This window comes from Anoplophora glabripennis, unplaced genomic scaffold (genome assembly GCF_000390285.2).
Source record: "Anoplophora glabripennis isolate ALB-LARVAE unplaced genomic scaffold, Agla_2.0 scaffold74, whole genome shotgun sequence".
NCBI classification, from domain to species: domain Eukaryota; kingdom Metazoa; phylum Arthropoda; class Insecta; order Coleoptera; family Cerambycidae; genus Anoplophora; species Anoplophora glabripennis.
In genome coordinates, this window is record NW_019416212.1 from 869919 (window position 1) to 885270 (window position 15352).

Consider the following 15352-nt stretch of genomic DNA (forward strand, 5'->3'; position numbering starts at 1 on the left):
AATTTTTTAATAATGATGAAAGCAGAACACCTAGGCTACAGAAAAATAAAATTGTTTATCATGTATTAAAAAACTTTCTGAATGTGAACATATTTGAAAATTTGCATGAACATCAATTTGATAATTTGCCTAACAATTGTAATCATTTAATAGAACTTGTAAGGGCTGAATGTGAAAAGTATATCGATGTACGAATAAATCATGAAGTCAAATTATTTAATTCGGTAAAATCTACGAAAAGACAAATATTAAATAAATTAATATTATTTAGAGGATAATAAATATATTTAAATTATTTTGTAGTTTTATTTAATATGACACTAAAATATTCTATTTTCTGAATTACAAACTTAAAATTGAATATTTATCATAAGATGCAATATAATGTTTAATATGTAATAAAAATATTACTTAATCCGGATCTGCTTAAAGATGCGCGCAAACAGATTGCCTTCCACACTCCACTTCCCCGGATTTTGCATTCACTGGTACCCGTGCATTGGAATTAGATATGGCCAGTCTAGGTGGTCTGTAGTAATTGGTTTCTTTTTCTATGCACCTAATCTAACCTAGAATCTGACATTCGCTTGAGAATGACCTCTTGTGTCATGTCTAAATCTAACCTCATTTTGATGTATTAATTTAACTAATTTACTATTTTACTTTAAGTTAGGCTCACATTCATTTTAATTCAGGTAAGTTTCAACACCATCCATCAATACCGGTATCATTTTATCAATTTCAATTCATTTTGGTTACAATCTTAATAGTGTAGGGGTAAATATTTTGTTTACAAAATGAACAGATATATTTTTAGTTTAGAGATTATCTTAATATACTTACTTAGTGATATAATTTATCTTTTAATATGTAAGTTAAAACGTTCCTTTGCATCGTTTCCCATTCATTACTTTTTGTAGCCAAGTGATTGTTGTTAGTTTAGAGCCTTTAAGATGAGGGTAGTAGCTCTTATAAGCGGTGGCAAAGACAGCACATTCAATATGATGCAGTGCATTGCTGCCGGTCACGAAATAGTAGCTTTAGCAAATTTAGTACCGCATAGTAGGACAGAGATAGACAGCTATATGTACCAAAGTGTAGGACATGAAGCCATAGATCTCATCGCAGCCGCTATGGACTTGCCTTTATATAAAAAAGAAACTTTAGGTAAGTTTATAATAATTTGTAAGAAATATTTATAATCATTTTGCATCTGCAACATAAAACTCCTTTTTAGGTATTTCTAATGAGAAAGGCAGGACATATAAACCCTCGGAAAATGATGAAGTAGAAGATCTGTATTTGTTACTTGAGACAGTGAAAAATGAAATATCTGTTGATGCTGTCTCAGTGGGTGCTATTTTATCTGATTATCAAAGAGTTAGAGTAGAAAATGTGTAAGTAATTCATATTTATTGCCGAGAATCATATAAAACTTGATTAATATTACATTTTAGGTGTAGTAGATTAAGACTTACACCTTTGGCATATCTTTGGAGGCGGAATCAAGAGGAACTCCTGGACGAGATGATAAAATGCGAGGTGGATGCGATTGTGATAAAAGTGGCAGCCCTGGGCTTGGAATCCAAGCATCTGGGGAGGTCATTGAGCTTACTTCAGCCCCATTTGATAGCGATGCATGAGAAATACGGGTTAAACGTGTGCGGGGAAGGCGGAGAATATGAGACTTTGACTTTAGATTGTCCACTCTTCAAAAGCAGGATAGTTGTGTAAGTGGCATTAATATTATTTAGCATTTTTTCCAAATACATATTTTTTGTAGTGATACAATAAAGATAGGGTTTATTTTGCAATGTTTTAAATAAGCTATATAAGAAAGATTTTCTTTATTGTACAATTAAATAAATAGGGATTGAAGTTGATCATAACAAGGAACTTAATAACGGCAATTTTCATAAATTCATGTTATCAAGCTAACGAGTAGATTAAAAACTAATAAATTATAATTAGTATTTAATGCTGATTAGAAAATGTCTTTAAATAAATCTGATGTGCTTTGTCATATATCTTTGTTGTAATTGTAAAAAAACTAAAATGTATTAACATGAATTTTTAAATGTAACATTTTTTCAGCAATTGACCAATTGAAATTTTATGTTACAATGTTGTATGAAGCAGTGAAAATATTGATTTTCTTTCTTTTTCATTTTCTTATTTTCCTCATCAAAGTTTGTTTTTAGTGAAGATTCTGTTGTGATACTACATTCTAATGATCCCATAGCCCCCGTAGGATATCTGAAGTTCAATAAGCTGGTACTGGAGATAAAATTGCCAGCGTTGGACCTCCACAGTCGCTTAGAAGGTTTACCGTTAAAGGACAGCGATGGCTACGTCACTGATCAAGGGGAAGAAGCTTTTGAGATTATAGAAAATGAAGAGGGTATGTAAAACATATTTTTACTTTGACTTCTACAATGTTTTCTAATTTACCTTCATGCAGCACTGAGAATTTTATGTAACGAGAACCATAATGTTTATAATTTGCTTCAAACAATTATTGCTTAATAAAAATGTTGGAGAATAAATGCGGAATCCTAGGATAATTTCAAAATAAACAATTTCTTTTGATAAACTCTAAATTTGATGATATAATAAAAAAAGGTAATTGTAACATGTAATCAATAAACCTCGTAACATTTATCTGGATTATGTTGAAGGTATGATTAGCAGTCGTAAATCTTTATGATTAAAATATGTCGTTTTATTTCGTAATTTATTGAAAAAATATGAACAGAAAGTGACCTAGAAAGATTATTCTACAAAATATTCACTCTGCAATATACAGGATATCACTTTGAATAAGGGTTATATTTATTCACATGCTACCTTTGAAATGAAATCATAACTTTGTTTTTGTTATGCAAACTGATTTTTTTAACCTTGTTTCATAATTTGCATACCATGCTACTGGATAGATTAGAGTAAGATCAAATAAAATACCCTAGTCGCTAGTGCATATGTACCCGACTCCCTAACACCTTGTTTTCATTCATGATGTGGATTGTATTGTAGTTTACCTAATCTGTCAATGTCGGAGGTGATTAACACTGAGATTCACAAACTAAACACAGTGCTTTAAGAAAATAACAACAAATACATACTAACATATTTATAAAAAAATTAATAGTAGTTCCTCCTCTTTTGTGACAATTTGATGCCTCATTTGTAAAAATCAGTCATTTCATAAAAAAATTACACTAATTCTGTAAAGTAAAGAATTTAGTTACAATTTAGAACTGCGTTTCATATATACTTTAATTTTTTCACAGACGAACCTAAATATAATGAGACTGCAACAAATTCCTCGGAAGTCAATTATTTAAATGAGACAATAGCCCAAAGGCCAACTATAACCACCAAAAAAAGTAAGGAAGGTTGGTTGTGGTTGGGGGGAGTCCAGGGTACCTCTTTGGATCCCTCGGAAGCAATGGACGAAGCCATGAGTATTTTAAAGTGTAGGTATGCATAGATATAACGTTGCATGTAATTTTTGTGACAGTTTTTATACTTAAGTGTCACTTTTTATATAAAAAATTTCAATCTCCGAATTGGCGTGCTGAGAGGAGACGCAACATTTTTGATGACTTGTATTTTCCAAAAAGATAAACAAAAAGTAGTTCAAATGTCCCAACTCAATTTTTGAGAAGAATTAGACATAAAATCGAGTTATTTTCTTTGATGTATAACTCTTAATATGTTTGCTCTTTACAAGGCCTACTTGGTTGTTTTAGAAGGAAAAATTTGTTAGAAACCAATTTTTAATAAAGTAGAACTGTTTCACAAATTATAAAATTTCAACTCAACAGTTTTCTTGTTTAACACCTGTGGCTTAGACAATCCGAGAACACCCTGTAGATATTAAATGTTTTAGAAAAATATTAGCTAATATGTTTTTCTCATTTGGCATAGAATATTATTGATTTTAAAAGATCAAATTAGGTATATTCCTGACAATTGATTAGGAGGCGCCACCTTGTGTATGTTTTTTCATTTAAAACTAAAGACTTGTACATTTGAACACAATCAGAATTTTTTTACAAGGATGACTTTTCCATAAAACGAACAAATGACAAATGACTCTTTTCGAGTCTATCTGTGGAGGCATTGAATATATGCAGTTTATTGATTAAAAAAAAAGACAAAACATTCGACATTACAAAAAAATTATAAAAAATGAAAAATACTCTGTATGTCTTAGATGACTCAAGATATTCAAAAATTTTCCGTGCCATTCTATTTCTCTTAAAAATCAAACTAAGACATTTGAACTACTTTTTATCTACTCGAAATATACAGAAAAAAACAAAATTGTTGAATTAGCCTTGCAAAAACACCTTGAAAAAACATTTTTTGGCAAATTTCGACTACAAATTTTTTATAAAAGCATGAAACTATCTCCACTTTCTAGCTCTCCTGTCAGAAAACATCCACACTGTCCAAGACGTGTGCTCCATAAGCATGTTCGTGAGTGACATGTCCCAGTATGCCGCATTAAACGAACTCTATGTCGAAATGTTCAACCACGTCAACCCGCCCAGCAGGGCGTGTGTTCAGGTCCCCTTCGACCAAACCTGCCCCGTCAGGATCGAAGCCCTGTCCTGGAAACAGTCGACCAAATCGTCTGGTGACAGAATTATCGAAAGGTGGCGACATTAAATTACAGGATTTGCAGGTGTTTTACTTAAAATTCTTTCAGACACACGATGCATGTGCAGAGCAGGTCGCACTGGGCACCCTCCAATATAGGCCCCTATAGTCAGAGCGTCAGGGTGGGCGACTTTGTGCACTTGGCTGGTCAGATAGGGCTGGTGCCAGGCAGTATGGAGATGGTCGCAGGAGGCATCAAGTCCCAGTGCCAGCTGGCATTGAGGCATCTGAAAAGGCTGCTGATGGCCGTGGACTCCAATTTTAATCTGAGGGATGTCGTACAGGTAATCATCGTAAAAAATACTCATTTTGTGACCTCCAAAGTGAAGGGCTAATGCAAACTATGAAATAATATCTTCTCTTACACAAATTGATCTCTGCCGTTATTTACAGGGTATTTGTTATGTGACGGACATCTCTTATGTGGAACGTTGCAGGAAACTGTGGGAAGAGAGGACTAACAACGCGATAGTCGATTATGTGGTCGTCACCGGACTACCCAGGGATGCTTTGGTGGAGTGGCATGTTTGGGCTCACAAGTACAACAACCAGTTTGAATGTAAGTTTACATAAATATATTGTATGCTGCCGTTATATCTAGTTTGGTATATGAAGCGATAATCAAATAGTTCTAACGTCTTGAGCTCGATTTTTGGGAAAAATTTGATGACGGAAATATCATAGTTGATTTAAGAAATATATAATTTTCTCATTTTTGATCATTTATTTGAAATGTTTAATAACTAAAAAAATTTCTAGTTATTTGACACCACCAAATTTCCTGCACCTTTAACAAATTAAGTATTGATGTGTTTTTCTGTAGAATTTTTTCTGAAAGTGTTCAAATTAGCCCACTCTATACATATCTGGTTTTACTAAAATGTTACGTCTTAGAATTTTTGTGAATCTCTTTTCAGATGAAGAGCGCGGCAAGTGCGTCGACAACTTCTTCATCTCCATCTATCGCCGCTGGAACTACGACAACAACATCGCCGCAATCCTCTGCCGGGTAGACCATCCACAAAGCGCTGCGACCCTTGACAACAAAATATTCACCGAGGCCATGGACTATACGATACAGAAACTGAAACAGGGACACGAAGACGCCACGACCTCCATTTTCAATATCAAGATTTTCTATTCAGTCACGAAAAGCATAGAATGCGACTCGTTTAACAGTTACTTTGAAGATCACATGGAAGACTCGCGGTTGAGCTACACACTGGTACCCGTCGTCTCGTTGAAGAATAGTCACACCTATTTATCGATATGCGGGGTCAGGTTTCAGTGAACGAGAGGTGCGGGGGCTTCGGTACGATTGAATAAAGATCCTAAACGTGGGGCGCTAGTCTAAAGCTATCATCGTAACTATTTTTATTGATGCCTTTATAGCACTTGCCAGATCTAAGGGGGCTGAAGATCTTATTTTGTGGATCGAAGTTTTGTAAAGAACACTTTATTTTTAAGAATATTTTAATTAATAAAGAGGAAATAATGTTATATGATACAAAATGCGTTTTATTTTTCGCCGCCTGTAAAGGTTAGCTTTAACCCTTCCGCTGCGCAATTACTTCCCAGGTCCATGACCGTGGTGCGGTACTTTCTGGCGCGCTGCGTATATATACATCCAGAGCAGCTTACGGTAATATTTACAAAACAAAAATATTTGTTACATATGTTTATAAAGCAGAGACACTTAAGTTGTTCACAATAAAATTAAAACTGTTTTTGAAAATAAAAATTATTTTATTTTTGAAAAAAGAACGTATATATTTAAATGAATAAAACAAACTAGAATTTTAATATGTCAAAACAAATAAAAACAAACAAATACAAAACAAAAATCAAGAGAATTAAAACATTAGTAAAAAAAAAATAAACGTTTAAGCCGTCTAATATTTGCGTGTATGATACCTTTCAAAACAAAATAGACAGGCAAAGAGGAACATCGCACAGACTACACATATATCTGGTGTCGCTTCTTTTATTATGTTTTGCACATACAACGTATTTTCTCTGCGCTGTTTTTTTCTTGCCCGTTGCCAGTATTAGGGATATGAAGTGGCGTTCAGTTAGGCGCAACGGATTATCCCCATCTGCAGATCTTCCAGACCTGGATTCAGTTTGTGGTTCATGATAAACTTCTAACATTTGCTTTATAAGAGCCATTTGAAAATCCAATACAGAAATATTTTTCCATGTTACAGTTTTGAAAATGGCATGAGAGTAATTATAAATCCACCAAGTGAAAAAACAGTTTTTTATACCACTTGATCGATTTGCAAACACACTCCACAGAACTCAGTAGCATATCACTTCGATCTATCAAACCCATATTTTCATTATAATCCAATATGCATGCAGGTTTCTTTATTTCTTCTTGGGTGTTTCTATCTATAATTCCTGTAGGTCTCTGTACATTGGTGTGGAAAGTTGAGAGCATTCTAACATCTCTTTTATCTTTCCATTTTAGAGCCAAGAGGGCGTCTGTAGACATGCACTCAACTCGTCCTCTTTCTATCATTTTTGATAAAGGGGGCATGTTCTTTCTATTTTTTTTTACTGTTCCGCACACATTTGTCTTGTTCTCGTGCAACTAACAAAACAATGCTGGGCTTGTGTACTAGTTGTCCACGTACAATGAATGCCTCTTACCTAAATAAGTCTCTAGTAAAGTAATCACAATATGTCCAGATATTCCAATATCTGCAGTAAGATTTTCATTTTTTTTTTATTTCGGTTGACGCACCAACATATATGATGAAATCGAGTATATATCCAGTTTCATAGTTGCACAATATAAAAAACTTATTGGCCAATCCTGTGGCGCTTTGACGGTATATATTGCTTGAAAAATATACACCCTTTGAATAGAAGTAAACTCTCGTCTATGCACAATTATTGAAAATGATACAGAGTTTTGGAGAATACCATTCGAAGATGATGTAGAATACTTCTAAGTTTCTATAACACCATCATTTTCTGGTTTTGATGTATTATCTGCAAAATGGAGCATTCTCGGTAATAAAAGGTATCTGTCCCTCGCCATAATTTGAGAAAAAATAGGAGTAACTAACAACTTATTATTACTCCAGTAACTGTTTATTTTATTCTTTTTCACTTGAGACATAAGAAAATTGGTTGCCAGAAAACAATAGAGCTTGGCGGGATTTGTGTCTCTCCAGCGATTTATTCTAGGATTTTTTGAGATTTCTTCGGAATCACAAACATATTTGGCAAATAAATTAGTCTGTTGAGCAATACACTCCATTATGTCTTCATCAAAAAATATTTTGAAACAATCTAATAGGGTACATGACTCATCTAATTCAGGTACTTTACAACCAGAATTTGTATTCTCAAAATTATGAATCTGAGGATTTATTTGAAGTTGTCCATTATATAGGGACTTGTTTTTTTTAGGTGCCTCAGGTTGGTCTATAATTTCCTTTGTTTCGGATTCGGAACTAGAAGAAGCCTCAATTATCAGCCAAATCTTCCATAGATACATTTTGATGTTTTTTTGAAGTACTCGGACTTGCAGTCGGTTCATCCTCGTCGTACCAGCCGTATTTTTCTGATTCACCACTAATATTGCACTCGTTATCACTTTCACTGTTGGCTAAAATATCATACAACTCTTCATCCGTATAATAGTGCTTTCGTGTAAAACGTGCCATGTTAAGATTATTTGATAATTACAACATAGTGCATTCATCTACTAGTCCATACTGAAACCTGCAACGTGCAAGAACGTGTTCCGATCCCTCCCCCTAAATTTATTTGGGCGGCCGCTTAGCTGAAATTGGCCCGTGTACACATGCTGATTTAGCATATAAATACGGCGATATCAGCCTATCGTTATAGTTTTTCTATGAAAAACGTATATGTACGCCTGGAGCAGTTCTGACAGAAACGTATACGTCTGGAGCAGCGAAAGGGTTAAAAAATAAATTTTGAGAACCAAAAAAATGTGATAAACTTTTTGAAACTAGTAGGTGTGAGTGGTGTAGGTATATGTAACGTTGACAGAACATACGTATGCAACAAATTTATGTACATTTTTATTAAAACCCTTTAAAATATAATATTGCTTAATATCTTGTCAACATATCTGTACAATTAATATCCAATTGTTTTAAGATAATGTTATTTCCCAATATATTAAGCTCCATAATTACAATACAAAGAATCGAATTATTTGAAACGATTACTAAATAAATGCAAGACACCAAGTCCCTAATAATACAATTAAAGTTATATTTTTTATTTTGCAGGCCAAAGAAGTGGTTTATAAGTCATTTCAACTGTTGTCTTTTTATAAATACGCACTGAAAAAATTTGTATATTAAGTACTTGAACAGAAAATGTACCACTGTACGTTTTATGACCCACAAATCAAATTCTTTTATAAATTGTTAAAATGTTATTTCTCTTACTTATATTAAGCATAAAATATAAAAATAACAATGAAATAAATATGTAACAAATTGATAATTTTTTAAAATATCAGTTTTTTTATGAAATCTGAATCTGTATGTTCAGATTCAAAAAAAAAAACCTTTTAAATAAATAACAGACTGGAATAGTTTGTACACTTCTAGCTTCACATAAAACCATAAATGATTATTTAAATTATCCCTAATAACCATCTCCCATATAACATTCAATAAAACCTCTGTTAAAAATGAAAGGCAGCAGAACTTTACTCTTATTTAAAATTTTTCCATATGAATACAACTTTGACGAAAGCAATGAAAGATCGCATACACTTCCGTTTTTATTATTCGAACTTATCAGTACTGATGCAACGTATATAATAGTAATACTTCGCCTCCACCCAAACATAGGTTTATCCTTGGTAATTAAAACGACACACTGTTGGACAATTATTATAAATAATTTAAAATCTGCAATCTTCCAACCAAAGTGTCGAAAAATTAGTGCATAATTTTATATATTTTTCCTCACCTGAGCAACTCCGCCAGTCCCTTTGAGAGCGGCTTGTAAAATATTGCACATCGCAGCTTAAAACAAGAATTTAATGTTTTACGGACGACTGAAGCATCAATTTAAATAAATAAACATTTTAGAATGCAAATGGAACAGTTCAAATTCAATTTTACTTAAAAATACCCAAACTGAATCGTCTAGTATATATTCTTGTAACGTGGTCATCATTAAATAAATAAAAATGCAGATAAAGTAGAATATATATTTTAAAATACAGCCATTATGTACAAAAACTTCCAAAACAGGCACAAATAAAAGTCATGCCGCATTAAAATTATTTTATGATGACCAAACCCTAGACATTGTATATCCTTTAAGCACAATGACAAAAATATAAAATTTATACATTTATAAGTTTAAGTTCCATGGAATAACACCGGCTATTTTAAAAATATTAATACAAAGTAAAAAGCCAAAGACATCTTATAAAATTAAGTGCTTTCTGTATTTAATTTTACAGATTGGTATGTAAACCTCTCTTCTCAGCCTTTTTTCATGGGATGCGGTAGTACGACTTTAATCGTCCTTCGACTTGTCGCCAGTTGCAGACGGTTCGTCCTCCTCATCTGAATAGTTGGTTGGCTGTTCTCCCGGTTTCAACAGTCTACCAACTAGATCGTACTTCTCTGAAACCGAAAGGAATGTTAAACAGCTTTTTCTACAGGAAAGACACTTTTGAAAACAAATACATATTGTTGTTTTATTTGCACCAATTTTCAAACCACTGTTAAAGTAGGCGAACAGGTCAATTTAGATAGGTAAACTAACAATATGATGAAACACTTCTTGGAAAAAAAAAGACAAATTTTGAGACTTGAAATAGCAACATCATAAAATTTTACTTATGTGCAATAGCTCAAAAATTCTTATGGCACACTAAAAATCTTGACACCAGCTACAGCTAGCAGAACTTTTCATGGTACATTGAAACATTTTTGTGGAACATAAAATGCTATGGCATCCTATTATAAACTCTTACAGCACACTAAAAATTATTTAATTATTTTGGAACACTAGTACCCTACACCAGCAAAATTCGTCAAATGCACTAGAAATATTTGCAGTACACTAGTAATTTTTTTGGAACATAGTGTTATGGTACATTAGCAGAAATTCTTACAGAACACTAAAAATGTCTTTTGGAACACTAGTGTGCTGCGGTACATTGGCAAAAATTCTTCAAGTACATTTGAAATTTTTGCAGTACACTGGTAATTTTTGTGGCACACAGTATGCTGTGGCAACATGGCGGAAATTCTTATAGCGCACTAAACAAAATCTTTTGGAAAACTAATATGGTATGGTACAATGGGAAAAATTCTTTGAGTACACTAGAAATACAATACACTAGTAACTTTTGTGGAACGTTAATATGTTAGGGCGCCATGGCAAACATTATTACTTCACACTGAAATATTACTGTGGAATACTAGTGTGTACACTAGAAATATCTGCATTACACTGATAATCGAAAGTATAAATAGAACAAACATATGTAACAAGTTTATATACACTTATTTTTAAAACCTTTTAAAATACAGCATATAGTTTAATATTCTGTCAACATTTTTGTACAACAAAGTTCAATATCCAATTGTTTAAGTTAAAGTTACACTCAAAAACAATGATTGGTCAGTTACTATAATAGGCAAAACTATTATTAAATGACATCAATTAATCAGTCTATTTTTATTTAATAGTTCAAAGGACAAACAAATATGAGAATGTCAAGCATGTTATTTTCTGCATCCCAAAAAGAAACTATAAACTGTTACAGACGAAGAAAATAATGGACTTGTTTACACCACATTTATACCAGTCCACATAAAGTGCCAAATGTTATCTCGTCAAGCAAATATAAAAATAGGATCAGAAAAAAAGAAGCTACTTCAGATAAATTTAATTAGACGTATCAAATAATTACAAATCAATTTGTTAGATAAGTTAATTATATGCATAACACGAAAATATTAACTTCTCATTTTCTTCCGTTGTACAAATTGTCGAGAGATTGTGTAAACCACAATTTTCGCTGATAACAAATCCAGAGCATTTAAATTTAAGCTACCTCACAGTGTATGTGAATAAATTTTAGTATGTTTAAGTTCAAGGTTAAGTGCAAAGGTTAATATTTGCTAGGATTTTGTTCACAAAACAAGAATATTTAAGTAGACTAAAAAAGATATGGATCCTGACATAACAACTTTTACTATACTATATTAAACCCCATTCATTCTATCTCTAAAAAATCTTTCTGTCATTTCAAATTATCAAAATACAAGAAATATAAAATAGGATAAAGTAAAACTATAAAACTGTCTGTAAAATATTATATACCTTATATATGTAGTGAGGTAAATTTATATAAACAATAATTATTTACAAATGAAAACAGTAAATGGTTGTATTTCTGATCAAGACAACTTGTAACCTTAGACCTCATGGTCATTTTTTTCAATAGAGTAATAATAAGTCTGTTAAAATATCCTTTATTTTTTATCTACTGCTTGCCATTCAAATTGAAAGCGTATTAAAACTTGCTGTAAATGTAATTAAAAGAAATGTAAACCTGAAAATGATAGTTGAACATATTTACATAAATTTAAATTATTAATAAGTAGTTGAAAAATTGAGAACAACAATACTGTCCCAAACGATTGTTCCTATTCAGAATGAATTCAATGTGTCTATTAATAATACATTATTTTAGCATATAATTTATTATTATAATCAGACTCATTTCATATGTACAAATATTAAGTTTCAGGTCATAAAAAGTTATAAATAAATAAAGTATGTGATTCAAAATTTGGGATGACTTGTCAATTAAACATACAAACTAGTATTGATAAAGATGGAGACTATTTTTTAATACACTTAAAATCGTGCAGTATCATTGTTATGAAATGATTTGCAACCTTTCAGACAGATTCCATCTAAATATTTTTATGTAATATCTAATTGAACGACAATTACCTGATTTTACACAAAATCTATTAACAAGAAATAAAAGATAGCAAAGAAAATTTGTTTTAATTACTTCTTTCACACTATAATCAACAATTAAAAGGAAGTTAAATATTAGTTAAACCAAGTTTTCAAATACCTGTAAAACTGTTAACAAGCTAATACAAAATACAAATAATTAGTATTCTAATGTTTTGATTTTTAAAAGTTCTTGCATATTTATTTTTTGAATAGATAATTGATTTAGTTTGGTCATTCTAATGGGTGATAAACCTTTACCTTTAAACTGTGATTCCCACTCCCTAACAGAATCCATTTCGACTGTGCTCAAGTCGCTTAAGTCATCGTAGCCTTCACCAGCAGCTGACACTGAGAATGTAGCCAAACCTCTGGATGCATCTTTTCCTCCAAACGCTGCGTATGGGCCCCCTGAAGCAAAAATAGACGTTAACTGAAGTTTAAAATAAAAAAATTTGTATGTAAAAATTATCAACAATATTATAATATTTCTAGAGACTTTAACAATATGTAATGACCTACTTCTCAAGAAACATTTCTACAATATGTCGAAATAAGTACTTGTTTTTTTTATAATTGAAAAAATCAGAAGTATTTCTAGTAAAAATTCTACTTAATTTTGCGCATAACATTAAATACCGATGTGCAAAACAGTATGTAATACAGACCGATATCCAGATTACATAGTACAACTAATAGATGTGACATCATATTTCTGTAACTTGATAAATATCGTACCTGGACCGTAGAACCTTTTTCCTTTGGTAACATCGTATACACTGCCATTCACAGCCACTAAAACTCTACCGTCCTCCTGGGTACCATCGTACTTCTTCAACTCTTCCACTGTAAAGTCTCTTTTCTTCAGTTTCGGCAAGTCCGGGACGACTTGTCGAACAGGAGTTTCGGTTTGGCGGCGGAATATTTTATATAACAAGAAGAATATGAGGAACACTAGAGCGAGATTTATAGGGCTTTGGACTATTTCCAAAACTATATTTGTTAGAAGACCCGACTTTATTGTTGATTCGGCCATGTTGAGAACTGACTTGACAAGTTTACGTTTTTTCTTCTACACCTTGAATTTTGATGCCGTGATGTAGTGGCCAACCTGCACATGCGTCAAATCAGGCGTCAAATGATCAGGCTGACCAACATACGGCAGTGAGTTAAACTGATATAGAATGAGCTATGAGTTGTTATGTTCTTTTCCGAGTTTTCAAACACTGTATCTGAACCTTCGAGCATATACTACTAGAGGTAGCATGCCATTACGAAAAGTGTGGCTGAGTGTGCGAGAACACTTCCTGGAACACTTTCCAACGATTACAATTATAAAATTTAATGGGCCTATTTCTAATGGTAAGGGAGAGATGACGGAATGAATGTGCTATATCCAATAGACATATAGCTTCCTACCTACTACGACTATAAACTATAAGACAACCGGATGCCGGATATCAGTCGAACACAGCGGCGTAACTAGATTATATATAGAGATATATGATAATTGAATTAAGATGTTGAGATATATTAGGCTATATTTTTTAAATCCCAAAATGTTTAAAATAAATGTCCACCCGTGCGAAGCCGGGACGGGCCGCTAGTCATTAATAATTCGAGATAGTGGCTGAGCGCGCGGCCTGACGCGTCGACAGAGAGCCAGACAATTACATAATCCCCCCCGCAACACCTGACGAACTAAGACTGACAATACGCAGACTTAAAAACAGAAAAGCCCCCGGACCCGACAATATACATAACACGACACTTAAACGACTACCACACAAGGGCCTCATGGCCCTACTAAACATAACAAACGCGACACTCAGACTAAGACACTTCCCTACCCGCTGGAAAACAGCAAACATAATCCTTATCCCAAAACCCAACAAAGATCACACCATCCCATCCAACTACCGGCCCATTAGCCTGCTCCCGGCTATGAGCAAAGTGGTAGAAAAAATTATCCTAACCCGTCTAAGAACCCACTCCCAAGAACTGCAAGTCATTCCAGACGAGCAGTTCGCCTTCCGACCCAATCACTCCACTGAACTCCAAATCCTTCGCCTTACCGAGCACATCACGGCGGCCTTCAACAGGGGACAGTACACTGGTGCTGTCTTCCTGGACGTCGCAAAGGCCTTCGATACGGTTTGGCATGAAGGCCTACTGATGAAAATGCTCACCAACCAATATCCCATATCCTTTACCAAACTCATAAAATCCTACCTACACCACCGAAAATTCCGCATCCAAATCCAAGATTCCCTTTCCACCACCCGTCCCATGGAGGCCGGTGTCCCCCAGGGCACCGTCCTGTCCCCACACCTATACACCATTTACAACTCCGACATCCCACATCCCCCCAACACCAACATATACTTATACGCCGACGACCTGACAATCACATCCCAATCCGTAGATCCTAGATATTCCGTCTACCTCCTCCAAAGCTCCTTAGACCAACTTGAAACCTGGTGCAACAGGTGGAAAGTCAAAATTAATCCCAACAAAAGTTCGGCTATCCTTTTTACCAAACGAAAAATCCCACAAAACCTTGACAGACTGACACTATCCCAGGAACCCATCTCCTGGAATCGACAAACACGATACCTGGGCGTGACGATGGACCAGCGTCTCACGTGGAAACCGCACATCGTGGAGACGGTGGCGCGAGCGAAGA

At 33.7% G+C, this 15352-nt stretch overlaps 2 protein-coding genes across 4 annotated transcripts; one reads left to right on the forward strand and one right to left on the reverse strand.

Moving 5' to 3' along the window:
* Window positions 1–597: 597 nt before the first annotated feature.
* Window positions 598–6174, forward strand: LOC108906113 (diphthine--ammonia ligase). 3 transcript variants are annotated; one of them, XM_018709275.1, is made up of 10 exons: window positions 598–695; window positions 921–1167; window positions 1238–1397; window positions 1458–1730; window positions 2202–2401; window positions 3291–3476; window positions 4430–4664; window positions 4718–4952; window positions 5062–5227; window positions 5586–6174. In XM_018709275.1, the coding sequence occupies exons 2-10, from the start codon at window positions 954–956 to the stop codon at window positions 5957–5959; spliced, it is 2043 nt and encodes a 680-aa protein (XP_018564791.1). In that variant the 5' UTR covers window positions 598–695; window positions 921–953; the 3' UTR covers window positions 5960–6174. The 3 variants fall into 3 exon arrangements, with proteins under 3 accessions (XP_018564791.1, XP_018564792.1, XP_018564793.1); XM_018709276.1 differs by having other exon boundaries at window positions 939–1167; XM_018709277.1 differs by having other exon boundaries at window positions 944–1167.
* Window positions 6175–8712: 2538 nt separating this feature from the next.
* LOC108906147 (membrane-associated progesterone receptor component 1) lies at window positions 8713–13781 on the reverse strand. The gene is made up of 3 exons (XM_018709338.2): window positions 13405–13781; window positions 12928–13077; window positions 8713–10307 (listed from the first exon to the last, which is right to left on the reverse strand). Exons 1-3 carry the CDS (start codon window positions 13700–13702, stop codon window positions 10198–10200), a joined length of 558 nt encoding a protein of 185 aa, XP_018564854.1. The 5' UTR covers window positions 13703–13781; the 3' UTR covers window positions 8713–10197.
* Between the last annotated feature and the right edge of the window lie 1571 nt (window positions 13782–15352).